The sequence below is a fragment of the Neolamprologus multifasciatus genome, chromosome 16, assembly GCF_963576455.1.
Source record: "Neolamprologus multifasciatus chromosome 16, fNeoMul1.2, whole genome shotgun sequence".
Lineage (NCBI taxonomy): Eukaryota > Metazoa > Chordata > Actinopteri > Cichliformes > Cichlidae > Neolamprologus > Neolamprologus multifasciatus.
This window is the reverse complement of record NC_140454.1, coordinates 23,170,540-23,189,467: the sequence shown is the minus strand read 5'-3', so window position 1 is coordinate 23,189,467 and position 18,928 is coordinate 23,170,540. Positions and strand designations below refer to the sequence as shown.

General features: G+C 38.5%; 1 protein-coding gene across 2 annotated transcripts in view; it reads left to right on the top strand.

The window, feature by feature from the left end:
* Positions 1–1,533: 1,533 nt before the first annotated feature.
* The window catches only part of cps1 (carbamoyl-phosphate synthase 1, mitochondrial), a 67,064-nt gene continuing 49,669 nt past the window's right edge, over positions 1,534–18,928 (top strand). Inside the window, exons 1-20 of one of the 2 annotated variants that reach the window (XM_085136372.1) lie at positions 1,534–2,001; positions 3,117–3,226; positions 3,500–3,644; positions 5,171–5,260; positions 5,346–5,402; positions 5,496–5,588; positions 5,703–5,792; positions 6,388–6,516; positions 6,715–6,821; positions 6,972–7,113; positions 7,352–7,429; positions 8,376–8,474; positions 8,596–8,691; positions 10,223–10,412; positions 10,716–10,873; positions 11,136–11,264; positions 12,372–12,516; positions 17,799–18,009; positions 18,304–18,502; positions 18,592–18,768. In XM_085136372.1, coding sequence (XP_084992498.1) covers positions 1,879–2,001; positions 3,117–3,226; positions 3,500–3,644; positions 5,171–5,260; positions 5,346–5,402; positions 5,496–5,588; positions 5,703–5,792; positions 6,388–6,516; positions 6,715–6,821; positions 6,972–7,113; positions 7,352–7,429; positions 8,376–8,474; positions 8,596–8,691; positions 10,223–10,412; positions 10,716–10,873; positions 11,136–11,264; positions 12,372–12,516; positions 17,799–18,009; positions 18,304–18,502; positions 18,592–18,768 — 2,568 coding nt within the window. In that variant the 5' untranslated portion in view covers positions 1,534–1,878. The remainder of the gene's footprint in view (positions 2,002–3,116; positions 3,227–3,499; positions 3,645–5,170; positions 5,261–5,345; positions 5,403–5,495; positions 5,589–5,702; positions 5,793–6,387; positions 6,517–6,714; positions 6,822–6,971; positions 7,114–7,351; positions 7,430–8,375; positions 8,475–8,595; positions 8,692–10,222; positions 10,413–10,715; positions 10,874–11,135; positions 11,265–12,371; positions 12,517–17,798; positions 18,010–18,303; positions 18,503–18,591; positions 18,769–18,928) is intronic. The other variant, XM_085136371.1, reaches the window with a different exon arrangement.

Here is an 18,928-nt window from a genome sequence, read left to right as displayed (position 1 = left end):
TCCACTCTCAGTGTACTTTCAACCAAAAGGCAAATAACCAAACCACATGAACATCTAATAAAAGATATAAATATTGAAACACTGATCCAACATTATTCTTGATTGATGGATCATTTGATTTTACACTTTTACCTGAATGTGGCTCCTTTTTTTGAAAAAACTTCCTTATATCCATTATGAACCTGGCTCTCACTGTACACAAACACACACACAACAGTTAATGGGCATTCAGTCAGTTAGCTAGTTAGTATCCATTTAAAACAGGACAGTGGTAACAACAGCAGGCTACGGACAATGTTAAGTTTTAGATTTTAAATAGGCTGTATACATTTCAATGGGAGCAACAGGACGGTCAAGTGTCGCTGATTTTACTACAGAGCAGGACGGATTATAGGCTAGCAAGCATCGTCGGAAAAAACACGCTTTCAAGACTGCAGGTTACCTGGTGTAATGTTTTTCAGCTAAAAAGAAACATGGTCTGACTCCTACCTAACTATATAAAGAGTAACTGAAGGTTAAATGCAGCTAATATGTCCTGTTTTAAGCCAGACACTCCACCTCCGCTCCGCTGCGTTTCAGCCACCATCGCTCTGGCAGCAAAAGCCCTAGAGCAGGGGTGTCAAACTCAAATACACAGTGGGCCAAAATTCAAAACTGGAACAAAGTCGCGGGCTAACATTAATATTTATTGAAAAAAAAAATCTTCCTCCAGATATAAGAATGAATCTTTTCTTATGGACTCAAATAAGTTTTGCTGGAAAACTGAATATGGAACAAGCAAAGCCTAATACTAAACAACATATATATTAGCTGTATAATACCAGTAGGCCAGCTCTAATAATAATTTGGTATGGCTTCGCGGGCCAAATGTAATTAGGCTGCGGGCCAAATTTGGCCCACGGGCCAGAGTTTGACACCTATGCCCTAGAGAGAGCTGGAACAAACCATTTTGGGAGGGGAGGGGGGGGGGGTTATCTATACTTTTGTTGTTAAAATGTTACGTCTCAAACAAGTACAGTACTGTATGCTTTTTATATTTTTAGTAGTGTGTCACACAAACAGCAAATATTGTCAAAAAAAAGTAAGAAATCTGTGGGGGTGCTTTGATTCAGCACCCCCAAAAATGGGCTAAAATCGCCCCTGGTTAAGACAACTCAAATAAACTGAGTTTATCAGCATTTTTGCATAAAAAGTACTTATAACTTATTTAAATTGAGTTCTAATAACAAATTGATAAAAACTGAGTTCCAACACAATATTATATTTTACAGTGTAGGTAAGTAAGGTGTGGCCTTGATCCCAAATTGAATGTTACAAAGGTCACGTGTGTTTAGATTTCCTTGCATTCAGTAAGTACACCTCTGTGTTGTAGCTTGTATTTGCAGTGATAGTGATTTTTTTGAATTTTCAATTTAATAAAAATGAAGGAATTAGAGGTATTAGAGAACTTATGCATAAACAATTAGGTCCATAAATATTTGAACATTTAAAATCACAATATCAGTATTGTGATATCTGTCATCTTCAATTCAACAACAGGTTAAACAATATTGGTGCATCAACTGTTTAGAAAATCACAACCATTCTAGTGGTGGGATGTGATCACTTTACCCGTGATTCGAAATTTAAACACATGCTACTTCTACATTCATTCGGCTTTCCCCGAGGCCCTAAACACCGCGCACTTCAACAATTCCCCACCGGCGAATCCACATCGACGTTTCAAGCGCTCACTTGCTTATACTGCAAACCTGCGGCGTGGACACGAGGGAAAGCTTAAATCTCGCTCACACTTTTTCTCCCTCAGTTATTTGTTATAACGTGTAGCTTCTCAACCACGTCTGCGCCGTCTTACTAAAAGTCTGCTTATAGGTTAATATGGCAAAAATCCTCCAAGCTGTCAGCGTTGTGAAATCTTTGAGACAAGGATGCGTGTTAGGCAGAAAAGTGGGGATCGCGGGCTGCCTGAGACTTCACACTGCAAAACTTTTTAGTGTCAAGGTAAGAAAGCAGAAGTGTGACCGATAAGGACTGTTGTCTGCGATAAATCCAAGAACTGAACTGTTTTAAATATCTCGCTGGAAGTAATTTACTTTATTCAGCCCTTGAAGTTCAGAAAAAAATGCTGAAGTTTACAAACAACAGCTGATCCACATGGTGGCTGGCAAATAGGAATCCGTGCCAGATGGGGTGGTAGAAACTGCAAGTGTATTAAAATAAATGGCGTCAGGCATGCTTTGCATACGCCGAATACACACACGATTATATTAGTGTCTCTAAAACACACTGAGTTGTTTGTGGTAGAGCTTGACTCTTTTCATTGTGCAACATTTTAGTAAATTGGCTGATTTTTCAAGGCAGATTGGAGCGGTCATGGACAAGTGAAATTTTAGTGTGACAATTCGTAAAAGAAGTTGTAAAATGAGATGCTGTAAGTGGGTGAGATGTTCACATGCCTGTCTCTGCATGTGAAGTGGCAAACAGCTGCACAACTATGCACAACGTGTAAATCAGGAGTGTTGCGTCATGCTTCAGATGATCTCTGATTGCAACATTCACGGAAAAGGCGAGAATTTTATTTGATTCGAGTCAGGGTTGTGGTAGATAAAGTACTAGTTTTTAAAATGACATGCATTAATTTGCTAAATAACGTTAGTAAGTAAATGCATTAATTGAGAAATTAATTTTTTTTAAGATCTTAATGCAGTGAATAAATCGGTGGTATGCTAATATTTTTATATCTGTGACGAGTACGAGTAATATTGGTCACTGTTTTCCTGATGGCTATCTGGAGGTCATGGTGCATCACACCAGCCTCTTTAATAATCTATGCAGCTCTCTCTCTCTCTTAGACACGTGTACGGATGCACTCTCTCACTCCTACACAGCAGAAAAACAGATTTGTCTGTCTCAGCATTCGCAGTACAATTAACACAGGCCTGCAGTTTCAGCATGATGTCCCAGAGCGTCACTGGTTGCCATTGCATCTAAACTCAAAATCTACAACACATCTATTTCAAAGTCTTTCCTTTGGTTCTTCCAAAGTCTCTTAATAAAAAGAGAATATATTATTTTGGGGTGTGATTTTTTTTTTAAACTTTACTTTTAACTCCCAGGCCCAGACAGCCCACCTGGTCTTGGAGGATGGCACCAGGATGAAAGGGATTTCTTTTGGGCATAATTCCTCTGTAGCTGGAGAGCTGGTCTTCAATACTGGTCTTGTGGGGTAAGAAGGAGAAATGCTGACTGAAATTATAACACCGTTAGATTTTCATTTATTTATTTTGCATGGCACATTTCAACAATTGCAGTACATATTTGAAGAAACACAAAGGCATTGACATCTGACATAAAACTTGCTTTTAATTTGATAACCTCTGCATCACAGTCGCATTTATATCGTTTTAAATAGAAGTGAGTTTAAGTGCATTTTCTAAAACCAATAAATCACTTCAATACAAATCTTTACAAAATGTTTCTATTTTTTTTTCTACTTTAGGTATCCCGAGGCCCTGACTGACCCAAGTTATAGAGGTCAAATACTGACGCTGACATATCCTATTGTAGGGAACTATGGTGTGCCGAATACAGAGGAACTGGATGAGCTAGGCCTGAGAAAACATGTAGAGTCAGAACGCATTCAAGTAGGTAACTAAGGTGTGGCTTGTCTTACAAGCATGTCTTCATATTCCGTTACATTGAGTAATTATCTGACTGTACAAGTGTTTATGTCTCATTCTTTTTTTTTTAAATAATTGGATAGAAATTCTGTGTAAACAATGCCTGCCTCAAGTTTAAAACCCCTGGGCATCACCAGACTAATGCAGACAAATATCATTTTCTCCCCTGAAATGCTCTGTTAGGCCTTTACTGCAACCTCCTTTAGTTGCTGCTTGTTTATGAGTCTCTCTCTGCCTTCAGTTTGGTATTTAATAACTGAATAGTATGCTCTGTTGAGTTGAGATCAGGTGACTTTGCAGTTGGAAAATATCACTTTTTTTTTTTTGTCTTGAGAAACTCTTGGGATGCTTCTGCAGTATGCTTGGCTCGTTATCCATTTGCACTTAGAAGTACTGTCCGATCACTTTTGAAGTATTTCGCTAATACGAGCAAATGCTATAGCCAATCCATTACAGCCAATTCAACTAGTGGCCCAATCCATTATAGGCGCTCCAGTAATACATGCCCATAACATTCCCTCCACCATATTTGACAGCTGATGTGGCATATTGGATCATGAGCTGTTTCTTTTCTTCTTCAAACTTTTCGCTTCCCATCTCTCTGTTACAAGTTAAGTTTTAGCTGCCTAAATAGTTTTTTCCGACCTGCCCAAAGAGCATGGGAAGGTTTTCCTGTTAAGTGTAACCAGTGGTTTGCAAGTTGTTGCAAACGCTTTATTTGCATTCTTGAGGACATCTCTTGAATGTAGACTTTAACAGTGATATAGCTACTGCGTAAAGAGTTCTTGACTTGGATAGATGTGAAAGGTTTTACTTAATCAAGCGAAAAATAAACTCTGTGCTCATTCCATTTTTGAAGCTTTCTGGTGTTGCTGAGCTGGTGGTGCATTCGTTCTTTTTAAGAATGTACCAGATTGTTATTTTTGGTCACGCTTAAAGTTTTTGATACATCTCAACCTCATTAAAGCTTCCTTAAATTGGCTTGCCATCTCTTTGTTCTTCATATTGAGATTTTCAGTGAATGGCTACTAAATTCACCTCTGGATCCTATACGTGTTTGGCTTTGTGCACGGCTTCACTTGGCTATAAAAATGCTTGCCAGAAGGCAGTCAGTTTGCTTTTCAAGCCATAAATTGTCCACATACTTATGGACCTAACTGCATATAATCCACCACAGTTTTCTCACTGATAACAATGTCAGCTGTTAATTGTTGAATCATATTAGAGCTGCTTTAATTTTCCGGCAAATAAAGAATTAACACTGCAGTTGGCACTGACCACTCATGGCCATTTTCCTTTTTTTTTACTTCACTGAATTTTTGTTTAATTACAGCTCGGGTTAAGTGGTTGAAGCATCAGGTCAGAATGGTTATTGTTATTGACTGACCCTTTTATTAAAACTGTGTGTAACTGCAGTTAATAGACTGGAGGGGTTTTAAATTGGACTTGAACATTTTTTCAAGGCTCATACAATGCTTTGGTTTCTCTAGGTATCTGGTCTACTGGTTCAAGACTACAGCCACGAGTACAGCCACTGGAACTCTGTCAAGTCTCTGGGTCAATGGCTGCAAGAACAGAAGGTTAGATTGCAAATTAGAAGCTGTGAGAATACGTGAATGATGAATATGACTTTTCTGTTAATGTAAATCTTACCCTCCTCAAAAGGTTCCTGCACTGTTTGGGATAGACACCAGGATGCTGACCAAAGTCATCAGAGATAAGGTACCACAATTAAAAAGACTGTATCTGTTTCATGTTTAATGAATGAATGAGTCGGTCAGTTTCTGATATATTTGGCTTGTGGTTTCTCTTAAGGGAACAGTTTTGGGGAAGATTGAATTTGATGGTCAGCCTGTTGACATAACTGACCCCAATCAGAAAAACTTAGTAGCAGAAGTTTCAACCAAGGTAACAACTGCCAGTTATCTTTTATTTAGCGATAATATCAGATTAAAAACTCCTTTTGTTTAGATATTTTGAAATGGCACTAACCTCTTCTTGTCATGCCTCTGTACTCATCAGGAAGTCCGAGTTTTTGGAAAAGGCAACCCAATTAAAGTGGTGGCTGTCGACTGTGGCATTAAACATAACATAATCCGACTGCTGGTTAAGGTGAGAGTTGCGTGAAACATCCTTGTTGCACTGTGTGCGTTCCATTTGGAGACCTTGTTTTTGTGACTTAGCCCCAAATGACTTTCTCTGCATAAACACAGAATAAAAAAGTCAGCGCTCTGTTACATGCTTTCTGCAACCTGACCTAGAAATTTTGAGAAAGTAAATCTGGGCCTAATGAGCTCCAGAAATGTAAAATTTGTTTGTGGCATGGAGATGGGTAAGAGAGTGGGTTTTCATCATGTTTGTACTCAAAGTTAATGACTTGTGATATTGGCGTTTAATTGGATTGGTTATAACATTATATTCATTGATTTGCTCTTATTAGTTACACTCAGTGATGACCCTTCTCTATGTTTTCTTTTTGCTCTATTTTTCAGTATTTTTTAAATAACATTACATATTTGGAGATTATAAACCATAAATGTCAGAGCTCTCATCATGACATTATGTCTACTTGGTGTTGTTTGTAGTTATTTTTACAGCTAGGGGGATAAAATGAATGTCATCTTCTGCTACTTTGATTTTACATTCATTTGACATTTTAAGTATACCCAGAAGATTACAAAATAACTACATTTGTGTTTTTGTGCAGCGAGGTGCAGAAGTCCACCTAGTGCCGTGGGACCAGGACTTGCTTAGTCTAGACTATGATGGCCTGTTCATATCTAATGGACCAGGAGATCCATCTCTGGCCAAGACACTCATCAATAACGTGCACAAGGTAGGATGCTTCACAAATGTTTATGGGAACTGAGAGACTTGGGTATTGATTTATGGATTCGCAGGTTTAACAAGGAACTAAAATTGTTGCAGAGCTCTATATCTATATAATATTTAATATATTTGTTTCAACAATTTCTTTACATAACTGTGTTTATAGTTCAACCATTATTTCTGTAATACTATTTATTTTGTAAAGGTGCTGGAGAGTCATCGTCCCCAGCCAGTATTTGGGATCTGTATGGGCAATCAGATCACTGCCCTGGCTGCAGGAGCCAAGTCATACAAACTACCTATGGGCAACAGGTGACCAATTTAACAGCCAATCATAAATATGATAAAGCGTGCTGTATATGCTCTGCATTCAGATAAAGATTTCAGTCTAAAGTGTAACCTGTCCTACAGAAAATGTAATGAAATAGATGATGTGTTTTATTCATTTCTGTGGGTCCCCAGAGGCCAGAACCAGCCGGTGTTGAATGTGATGACGGGCCAGGCCTTCATTACCGCACAGAACCACGGTTATGGCATAGACAGCGAGTCCCTGCCCCCAGGGTGGGGCCCGCTTTTCATCAACGCAAATGATGGCACCAATGAGGTTGATTTCAGTCTGTGTGAATATTCAGTCTTTAACAGGACTTTTTTTTCCTAGGCTTTGGCTATAAAAATAAAGAAATAAACAATTCTTTTACAGCAATAACTGAAGCAAATACAGGGCTGTATGATGTTTACACTAATATTTTTGGAAAGATGCTTTTATTTTTGAAATGCTAACAGTATCTTTCATTTTTTTAAATATATGCATAATTTCATGATTTTTATTTCACAATTTCCAGGGGATCATGCACAGCACTAAACCTGTTTTTACAGCCCAGTTTCACCCTGAGGCTAAGGGCGGTCCCACGGACACAGAGGTAATTAAAAAACTTGATGGTGCTGCATGAAGTACCTGAACACTCTACTCCAGCTAATTAAAGTATATTCACAAAATGGAACTTGCATAAAACTTTGAGCTCTACTCTAAAATAGTACTTGTGTAAATGTTGTGAATGGTTTGGAAAAGTGATGCGGTGTCCAGGTAGCAATAGTCAGTCAGACTTCAGAAGTTATCAGGTGCAGATCTTTTAACTGTTCTTAGAATCTGATCTAAGTAAGCTGAGGGTGATGTTAGTTACTGTGGTCCTGTTTGGAGAAAAAAAAACTGCCTGTTCACCTAAGACCAGTGTAACCTGTCTGTGCATACATTTAAAACCATGACCTTTTTATTGAAACAGGACTTCCTCAATAGGTTTTTGTTTTGGGTTTTTTTTTTCTATTTCGCTGTTTTCACTGTCTTACAGCATTGTAAACCAACACTGTTTTTCTTTTTTACCTTCTGTGTTAAACAGATTGAGTTTACATCCAATGAAATGAGCTACATAAATAAAATTGCCATTGCCAATAAAAAAAAAAGATAAATGTTTATTTAAAAAAACCCAAAACAACACTTTTGCATAGCCCTGCGACAGACTGGCGACTTGTCCAGGGTGTACCCCGCTTCTCGCCCTATGACAGCTGGGATAGGCTCCAGCGCCCCCCGCAACCCTGAAAAGGATGAGCGGAAGCAAATGGATGGATGGACGAATGGGACACTTTTGCATTAGAAGATAATTTATTCAGCACGTTTGTCCTGATCTCAAAGATCTGTCACTTTAGTTAAATTGAATTCAGATTCCATGTACATTTTAGCCAGACTTTAGCCTTTGTTTTAACCAATATAGGGGTTTGGCTCCACAACGATTAACAGAAGACCATTAAAAAAACAATATTGTTAATATAATACTTAAACTGTGATTATAAGGCTTTTTTTCTCCCCCACAGTTTCTCTTTGATGTCTTTTTGTCCCTGATCAAAAAAGGAAAGAATATCAGCATAGCGTCAGTCATGCCCATAAAACCCAGCATCCCTCCCAGGGCCCAGGTAGAGTATTTCACCCAGGTTGAGCAGGTTCAACTTCAAATATTCTGAACATAAGAGACTTTTATATCAGTGGAACCTGCTGTTTAAATGGTGCCAATCACATCTTTTTGTGTCGACGCAGGTTTCAAAGGTGCTTGTACTGGGTTCTGGTGGCCTCTCTATTGGTCAGGCTGGTGAGTTTGACTACTCTGGATCTCAAGCCATCAAGGCCATGAAGGTAAAAGCATCTGGATGAATGAATCATTTCTGTAGCCAATTAATAATACTTTAATCTGGTTGTGAATGAAGGCATAGAAGTGTTTCATGTGACTTTGTGTAAGAGTCGATGCAGACGTTTTTTTTAAAAGTCATATTATATTATATCTCCTGTCTAAACACTGATGATGATCCAATTTGTCTGCATTTTAGTTTATGGACTTTTAAATGTGTCATTTATTCTGCTATACTGTCCTTATATCGGGTAGTTAAGATGTTGTAGCTTATTTCATCACGGATGAGCTTGGCAGCTTTTTCCCTAATTACATGAAACACTGGGATTTTAGTTTATCTAATTAAGATCTAAAAATGCTGAGCAGGCCCAGTTGATTGTGATTCTTTTTTTTTTTAATCAATATGGCAAGATGAGAATATTTGAATGATAATGAAAGATGGTTCATTATTTGGACACAGATGCAGGAGATTCACTAGCTAATACTGCTCAATGGGCTACTGTGACTAAACTTGCATTTAGATTCAGCTCTGTAAAAAAGGCAAACGTAAAATGAGTTTTTCATGGACAGAGCACATTTGATAACTGCATTTCTTGTGCATATAGTTGGTATGCATTGAAAAAACAGTTAGTAAATCCACCTTAGATAACTGCGACTTTTTGATAATTGCGTAGGGACCAACACTATAGTACTGCATAAACCGCTCACTTCAGGAAATTAAACATATTTGAGGAATTAGTGGAATTGGAAAAAAAAAAAAAAGAACAGGCAGTGATCTGCAGAGACGTGAAAAAGGTTTATACCCAGATGAGTTCCGTGGAGGCCTGAGTGCTTGACCCCAACAATGAAAGCATTTGGTGCCACCGTGCTTATACTGTGGGGGGGGCGTTTCGTGGCATAGGTTAGCTACACTTATCCACTACAGGGAATAGTCACTGCAAATGAAAACAAAGTTGTACTGAGTGACCTCCTTTATCCTTGGATGTAACATTTTTATTCTTGTGTAAATACTCTCTTCTGGGATGACATAGGGCACAGCAATATGAATTTAATGCTGTGATATTTGCAGGCAGTAGATCTTAACCCAATTAAATGGCCACGGGACATTTTGACCAGCCTGTTAGAGGTCAGCCTGTAAAAGGAATATCTTTTAAAGGAATGGTTTTCTTTCCCTCAGTAGCATTCCAGAGACTTGAAAAACAAATGCCAAATTGCATTGATGCTGTTGTGCTGTGTCTTAGGTGTTTGCTTTTACTGTAATTTGTCACTATCTCTGGGCCCCATGTGCCAATTTTTGAATGGACTTTTATGAAAAATAGAAGGAATCATTTTTTTATATAAAGTTTGATAAAATAAATAATAAAATATAAATGACAGCAATATGACAATAATGATAAAATTAACTTTTATCTGAGATGCGTGACAGGCCTGGAAAACACTTTAGAACATCTAAAATGTCAGACATGATGTAAAAGTGTCACTGAAGACTTTTTGTCATGGGTGAGTTTGCTTTTAATAATTTCCCTTGCGGTCATACAGGAGGAAAACTTGAAGACTGTGCTCATGAATCCAAACATAGCCTCCGTTCAGACCAATGAAGTGGGCTCCAAGCAGGCTGACTCAGTCTACTTCCTGCCTGTCACGCCAGAATTTGTAACTGAGGTCATCAAGACCGAGCGTCCAGACGGCATCCTGCTCTCGATGGGTGGACAAACTGCACTCAACTGTGGTGAGATGTGCACAGTTGCTTGCTTAGTACGTGTAACTGACCAAAGGGAATGAAAAATGCAAATAATGTGTCCCTCTGAAATGCAGTTCAAATGTTACGTCTAAGTCTTCTATTATATTAAAAACCTTTTATATTATATATTTTATATTATATTAAAAATCTTTTACCTCAAAAAGGTAAAAGATATAATAGATATAATATAAATGTGTTATATATACACATACATATACATATATGTATGTGTATAATTTATTTAGACATATCTTTTTTGTGTTTAACCATGCATCTGTAATTTGTTTTCAGGGGTAGAGTTATTCCAGCGTGGGATCTTGGACCAGTATGGGGTGAAAGTCCTTGGAACCCCTGTGGAGTCCATAATGGCAACAGAGGACAGGCAGCTTTTTGCTGACAAACTAATGGAGATCAATGAGAAAATTGCACCTAGTATTGCTGTTGAGTCGGTAAGGACCCGTGTCCAGTTGTTGGGAAAAAAGTGTTCTTGAGCGATACGTTTGGTAACTACGTATAGAAGATACCAAAATATCCTGTCAGCTTGTGGTCTACCACTAATTTCTTGATTCCAGCATTTTGTTAGTGTAAAAAAAAAAAAAAAAAGTCATTGAAGTTACTTATATCGGAGGTCTTGTGTTTGTAATAGTTCTATAGTGGTTTAAAGCAACAGTTTTTGTTATGGGAAGCGTAACAGTTATGTGCATCCTTCAGGTGTCTGATGCATTACGAGCAGCAGAGCACATAGGCTACCCGGTGATGTTGCGATCGGCCTATGCTCTGGGGGGTCTAGGCTCTGGTCTGTGTGCCAATAAAGAAAAGCTGGAGGAAACTGCCCAGAAGGTAAGAAAAAGCAGACACTTATCAATAGCTAATTTTTTTTTTTCTCACTGGTCTTTTTTTCTCTTGGCATTTAAGCAAACATTCAAAATCTTTTGTCCAAATCAATCAAAACCATCAATCAGAGCATTTATACCTAGGCTTACCATGTTTTTTCCTCTTTTTATACGTTTTTTTCGAGTTTACAGCATGAACCTGCACAGAAATAATACCTTTTGAAATTGTTCAGATACATTTCTTTGGTCCTGTGCCAAGAAAGGAATAGTTTGCTGTTGCTAAGCAACATTCTTTTGTGCTCTTCCCCTTTTCAGCATTATGTCTGACAGCTCAATTGGTTCTAATCTATGATCACAGGCTTCAAAATGAACCGCTTGTGCCAGACTGTGTTAGATTGGTGCGTGCTTGCTTTTTTTTAATGCTTCATGTTTGTGCTCTTTTTAAGTATTTCTTTGAAGCTTACTTTAGTTATTTATTTATATTTGGTTTCATTTGGAAGTTTCAATGGCAAGTGCATTGGTGCCAATTATACTCAGCAGCTGTTCACCTGGTTTGTATCAAGGGCAGTTCACCAAGACAAGAATGCAAAACAAAAATCCCAAGGTAGACAGTCCTTTAACCTGGTTTGGCCTAGTCTGTTATCAAAAAGAGTTTGATAATTGTTTCGGTGCAAACTGTCCTAATAGATTTCTACATTTAGTTTGATTCCACAAAGCATCTTAGCTATCGACAAACTAGAAGGACAGTTTGCAGTGAAACAATTCTAACCCTTATTTTGATAACTGACAAGGACAGACCGGGTATAGGGCACATTTATCGCTTTCTGAAAAGCATCTTTTCTGTAGTTACTGTGATTTGGAAGTTTGCATTACAAAGATAAAACACTATAAAAAGACCAAAAATCCACAAAACACATACTTTAGTTTGATACATTTCAGTATGGATATCCTGCATTTGTTCTACTGCATTTACTACTACTAACTGCTTAAACTACTAACTACTTAAACTTACTTACTTAAACTTTAATATATAGGTATTAATTTCTTTCCGCTTCAGATTGATGATTGTAGTGAAACACACATCTAAATTGTTTAAGCTGTTTATGTATCGTAGGCTCTGGCCATGAGCAATCAAATCCTCGTGGAAAAGTCTTTGCTTGGCTGGAAAGAGGTGGAATACGAGGTGGTACGAGACGTTGCTGATAACTGTGTCACCGTCTGCAACATGGAGAACTTCGATCCACTGGGCATCCACACAGGTAGGCACTAATCTGTGGCCCTTTTCAAACCATGAAAGGCTCTTTCTTATTATTTTTGTGAAAATTTTTTTATTTGTTCTGCTACATTTCATTAAGATCTGTATGTCTCTCTCTCTCTCATTCTCCATATCTTTGAGCACACTTCACCTGTCTTTTGAGGGGTTTTTTATTTTATTTTTTTTATTAAAGCTTCTGCAGAAGGATCATTGTGCTCTGACACACAAATTATTATGTGCAGGTCGATAAAGAACTGCACTCAGAGGTATTTACTGGTTCTCCATTGGGAGCCAGCACAATAAGGACATACTGACCTTGAAGATGGACAGTTACAAGAGCACAATGGTTGAAACTAACGACACAGTTGTTCCCTATTCACCTGGCATAAACGTAAAACATTGACGTAATGACAAAAGAGACATATTTGTTTCCCAGATTATTGATAAATAAAAAAACTAAAGATAATCAAATATCTGAGAGTAAACAAATTAGAAGTTAGTTCAAGTTAAAGTTAGGTTGGTTGACTGTTTTCTCTGGCTTAGTTCAGAGCGGGTGCTGAGAGGAATAGCAATCACTGTGTCTTCCCTTAGGGATTATGCGGTCTGCAGGCCTCAAATTATATTATTGTAGTCATTCAGGTAGTTTGGCACTCTAGCCAGATTTGATGGAGCAATGCTGGTCGGCAGCAAGCAGCTGTTGGTCTCTGGATAATTTGTACATATGCCTTTATTGGTTGTGATCCAATAAACTGAAGGTAAATGAACAATTTGACATACAGTGAGTTGTATAAAGAATAACATTTTAAATTTACTCCTGCTCACCAGCTCTCTCTCCCTCCCTCGCTCTCTCTCTCGCTCTGCCTAAGAGATCTTACCGACACATGTAGCTCAAATCAAAGCCTCTGTGAATTCTCATGGTTCAGTCACGGTTTATCTTAAAATAGTTATGCATGTCTTTGGAATTACAGCAACATAATTTTATTGTATTTTATGTTCATTTTCTTTTTACTCTCGGTAGTAATATATGGTAGTGTAAATTGGTAGTGATATACTGAAATATATAAAGAATTGTAGGGACTGGCAGGATTACAGAAATATTAACTATTTTAATAGAAAATTTGTAAAATAAAATGATGATGATGATGATGATGATGATAATAATAATAACTCAAAGCCAATGCAGTCTGTCCACTTGTGGTATGCAGGCTTATGTTGGGTGCATAAACAGATTTGTATTTTTGCCAGCTCTTTATTGACCTGCACATAATACTTTGCGTGTCAGTTCACGCTGATCCTTCTAGGATCCTCCCAAATTCCACTGCAATTCAGATTTGTCACTTGAGATTATCCCAAGGCCAATCTTGTGGTGTGCTAGTTTATAAGATCAAGATGTTTTAGCCTTTCATTTTTACCTTACCTTACTGAAGTGCAAGCAGTGTTCTTCATGCTGTCTAAGCTGTCACAGGAAGTCTGATTTTGATAACCTCTGTACATTTGCCTGTCATTTTTTTTCCCACGCTAGATTGTGCAAATACACCTTACATGGCTTTTTTTCCCTGTGATTAGCAGTGTTGGGACTAACACGTTATTAAGTAACGCGTTACAGTAACTACGTTATTATTGTGGTAACGAGCACGGTAACTAGTTATTATGCCAAAATCAGGAACGCGTTAGTCGTTACTGGGATTTAGATAGGGTCGTTACTCGTTACTTCGTGTGGTGGCTATCGCGGAGCTTCCACAGATTCTGTAACATTAGCAAGTGGTGGAGGCAGCAGGTGGATGAGGGAAAGGGGACGCAGAAGGAAAAGAGACCCGAGGCGGCCGCCGGTCCAAGTGTGAACTGAACTTCGGGTAAGAAGTTATGACCTGCAGGCTATCTGGGTCAGATATAAACCAAGTTTAGGTGGAGTTTATTTTCGTTATTCTGACTTTTTCCGTACTGCGTACTAGCTAGCATGACGGAGTTTCTATACAGCTGGGTGGGTGCTATGAAGTAGGGCTGGGTATCGTCACTGATTTCTAGAATCGATTCAATTCCGATTCACAAGGTCCAGAATCGATTCGATCCACGATTCGATTTAATTCGATTCGATTCACTTCGATTTGAATATGGGAAATTTTGACAGTCAGAAATATTATAATTCAGATTAGTACATTTACATATTTTTGTATCTATAAAAAGGAAGCTGACACACGCAAGACTTTATCAAAGGTGTGAGCATCACAGCAGATGCCTTTGTGTCAAAGTAGCTGAAGATAAAACACAGAAACACATGAAGGTGATTTTTCCTGGCCTGGGATTTTATAAAAATATTCTGCAGTACATCAAAAACGAAAGAAAACCATTAATCAACATATGAACATTACCTCTGAAGTTACAGCGGTTTTATTAGAGACACGGCTAAGCATTTTGCATTTTGCATAATTTTAAAAAGTTTAAATTTGTTCAGCATTGAACGGCAGAAATTAGGTTTTCTTTTCGGAAGTATATAAAACGGAAAGAAAAAAAAAAAAGACGGCCGATAGCGCTGTAAACAAAGGTAGACTTGTGCGTAACAAGCAAGCGAATAATGCAGAAAACCATACAGAGAGAGAGGGGGGGAGAGAGAGCTGTGCATCATGGTAGAAGCAAAACAGTAAAAGTAAGAGTGAATACATGACGATGTTTATGTGAAGTGTAGTTTGGATCTTCTTTTGCTGCTGGTTCGGTCAATATTGTTTGGAGAGACATCAAACTAACAGCTTTACAATCAGCGCATAAAGGGCGTGAACACAAAGCGCGGACCCGCCGACAGATCAGAATCAGCGGGCTGTCGGCTTTCAGCCCCGACTGTGAGAAATTCGACATCTGATTCTGATCCGCGGGCTGCGCTGTGTGTTTAAGTCTTTGTGCAGAATCCGTGTTCCTGCTCTCATTTACTGTTTTAGCTGTTTGGTGGTTGTTGAAGTTTTGTGAGATTTCACCTGAGATTCTGGCATTTCGGGCAAAATAAATTTATATTAAAAAATCGATTCAGGATTTTAATGAATGATTTTACGTAATCCAAGCCAGAATCGATTTTAATCGATAAATCGATTATAAAAACCCACCCCTACTATGAAGTTAATGATGTTGAACTTTATTTTGTTCATAAGTTATTAGAGTTGCCAACCGTCCCGTCTGGTATTCAGATAAAATATTACGCGTTTCTTATTGAGGTGAAAAGGAACAGTTTGTCCCGTAATTCAGCTACAATGAAAAAGGCACAAAGCTGGAGTTATTCTGTGTCTTTGCTGCACAGCTGCCTCTTCTTCTTTCATTCTCTCCCCTCTCTCTCCTGTTTCTACTTCAATCATGAAAACTGATCAATGATCAGCTGATCGGCTCTCTTGTTTGTTTATCGCCCACTTTGCGCCAGAAAGAGGAAACCAGCCAATGTCACGTTAAACAACAGCAGCACGTTTAAGCTTGATCAGCAGTTGTTAGAATTTATTTAATATTAATTTCTAGTATCAGCTGATGTTTGCTGGAGCCACAGCTGCAAAAAAGCTGCTGGTCATGATGTCGGTTTGGTTATCTGGTGAGAGGGAAACATGAAGATGAAACCAGGAGATGTCCTTACTGAATCATCAGAGCTGAACAGGTGATGGAGAAACAGGTTTACCTTTTAGGTGACATGAATGAGTTGAAGGGAAGTTATGAACTGTTTCTGAGAGACAGATAACCCCAGGATCCTTTTTTAGGTAGCTGACAGCTGGTAACTGTGCAGGTGCGGATCTAGCAAAGTTTTGCCAGGGGGGCCAGGTAGGGCATTAACAGGGAGAGGGGGGCACAAAGAAATACTTTTCTTTCTTATTCTCATTTAAAATGTGTAGCTTTTAAAAAATAATTATCTGAATCTTACAACAAACGATTGATAGATTGATACATATATACCATCAGAACAGTGTACATCACTGTCACAACAGCGTTTGTTTTCATTCAAAGGCTTTATGATTTTTCCTATAATGGTGGGCCGGTCTCTAGTCAAAACGCCCGGGCCGATTTTTTGTCCCAGTCCAGCCCTGTATGCAGCTCATCTGCAGTCTGGTGTTACCTCCATCTTCCTATTTAGAAGGCAGAATTTCCGAGTTCTGAGTACAATCAAAGCACCACGACTGCAGTTTTTGTGTTGGATGTAAAAGGCGCACATGACGCTGTGACGTAGGCTAGAATCATGGCAGCGGTCAATGATGGTCCAGGCGTGGGATTTCTCTCGTGGAAATATGCACATTATCTTTTCCTTTCTATTGGTAGGTGGCACAGTGCACTTGTGGCAAGTAAGCAAGCTAGAAGACTGGCAAAGTTATGGAAGCAACACATTAATAAGAGAATTCTGAGTAAAACCAAAGTTACTTTCCCTAGTAACTAGTTACTTTGAAAGTAATGAGTAACTTGAAGTAACTGAGTTACTTTTGATAGAAGTAACTAGTAATGTAACTAAGTTACTATTTTAAAGTAACTTACCCAACACTGGTGATTAGTGTGATTCAAACTCATTCTATGCACGATAGTTCTGATTACCATATTACTACTTTTTTTTCCCATTTATGATTCGCTAATCTTCCTGTACTCTTTTAGTTTTGTTTTTTTGTTTTTGTTTGTTTTTTTGGGGTTTTTTTTCTCCCACCTCTTCAACATTATAGTCAGATTTTCCAGGTCCTCTGGCTGTTCCTTTCCATGTGGATCCATAATGCATACACACGTCCCAAACTAACAGAGTACTGGTGTTCTACAGATCATTGTATAGTTATGCTTATGCCATTAGATGCAAAACACCTGTGATTTACATTTAGCATGAGATGATGTATGATTGTAACTACAGGTGTGTAATTTGAATTGATTAAAAAAAAAACACTCCCTTTGTCAATTCAGAATTGATTGTCATTGAGTCATTGGGAGGTGATACAATTTATTTGAATCCCTGACATTGAAGTGAAAATGCATGGTGGTGCACTCAGTTGTAGACGTTCTGCAGAGCTGTTGTCCTGCTACATCGTCACCAAGATTCCTCGCTGGGACCTCGACCGCTTTCACGGCATGTCTGTAAATAATTTTTACAGTCTCTAATGTTTTAAAATTATTGTATGTAAAAGTCTCTCTAAAAGTTTCCCCACTACAACCACTCCATGGCTTTTAAGTGACACGTTTACTTTTTCTGTCACTTTCACTTAACTAAAGCCAAGTTTAGATATATTTTTTTTTTAGCCAAAAAAAAAGGCCAAATTTAGTCTGAACAACTTCTGAACAGCACTTCTTTTACAGGTGACTCCATTGTGGTGGCACCAAGCCAGACATTATCCAATGAGGAATACCATATGCTCCGGGAAACTGCCATCAAGGTGGTACGTCACCTTGGCATTGTTGGCGAATGCAACATCCAGTATGCCCTACACCCATCTTCTTTGGAGTACTGCATTATTGAGGTGAATGCACGGCTATCGAGAAGCTCAGCTCTTGCATCCAAAGCAACTGGGTAAGTTGACACCTGAAACAGGATCTTTTAAGGCAGAGTTATGAACTCATGTGGCAGAAGGTAAAGTTTACAAATAAAAAATGCACGTGAACACATCAAGAAATCTTAGATATTTATGTATGACAGACTATTGAGGTAATAAAACATTAATTTTACACTGTACTCACTTACTTTTTAACCTTTTTTTTTTTTTTTTTCTTTTTTGAAACAAAAATTATGTTTTATAAAATATTCTTGCACTTCTACCCATCGTTATTTGATTTTGGTCTCCCTGCACTCCGGTCCTGGTTTCAGTTACCCCTTGGCATTTGTGGCTGCTAAGCTGGCTCTGGGAATCCCCCTGCCTGAGATCAAGAATGCTGTATCAGAGAAGACCACAGCCTGCTTTGAGCCCAGTTTAGACTACATCGTCACCAAGATTCCTCGCTGGGACCTCGACCGCTTTCACGGCATGTCTCGTGAAATAGGCAGTGCCATGAAGAGTGTAGGAGAGGTGGGGCTAAACATTTAACCGCTCATTCATTTACTCAGCATTCTGGCAAGCCAATTATTCCATCGTGTGTTTTCTTCCTTTGCATCCAGGTGATGGCAATAGGCCGTACGTTTGAGGAGAGTATGCAGAAGGCCTTAAGGATGTGCCATCCATCAGTAGATGGCTTTGTGCCACGGCTGCCACTCAAGAAGCCGTGGTCCGACACCCACGATCTAGAACAGGAGCTGGCTGTGCCCTCCAGCACCCGTATCTTCTCCCTCGCTAAGGTACAATTATTCTTCATTACATTAATAATAAATGACACTCACCATAGTTTGCTCATTAAAATCACATTTTGTAGTGTTGCTGAAAAAAAAAAGTCCCTGCATGCCTAGCTATGAATGCTTAATCCTGTGGCTGTACTCGTCATTTAAATTTCGATTCAGT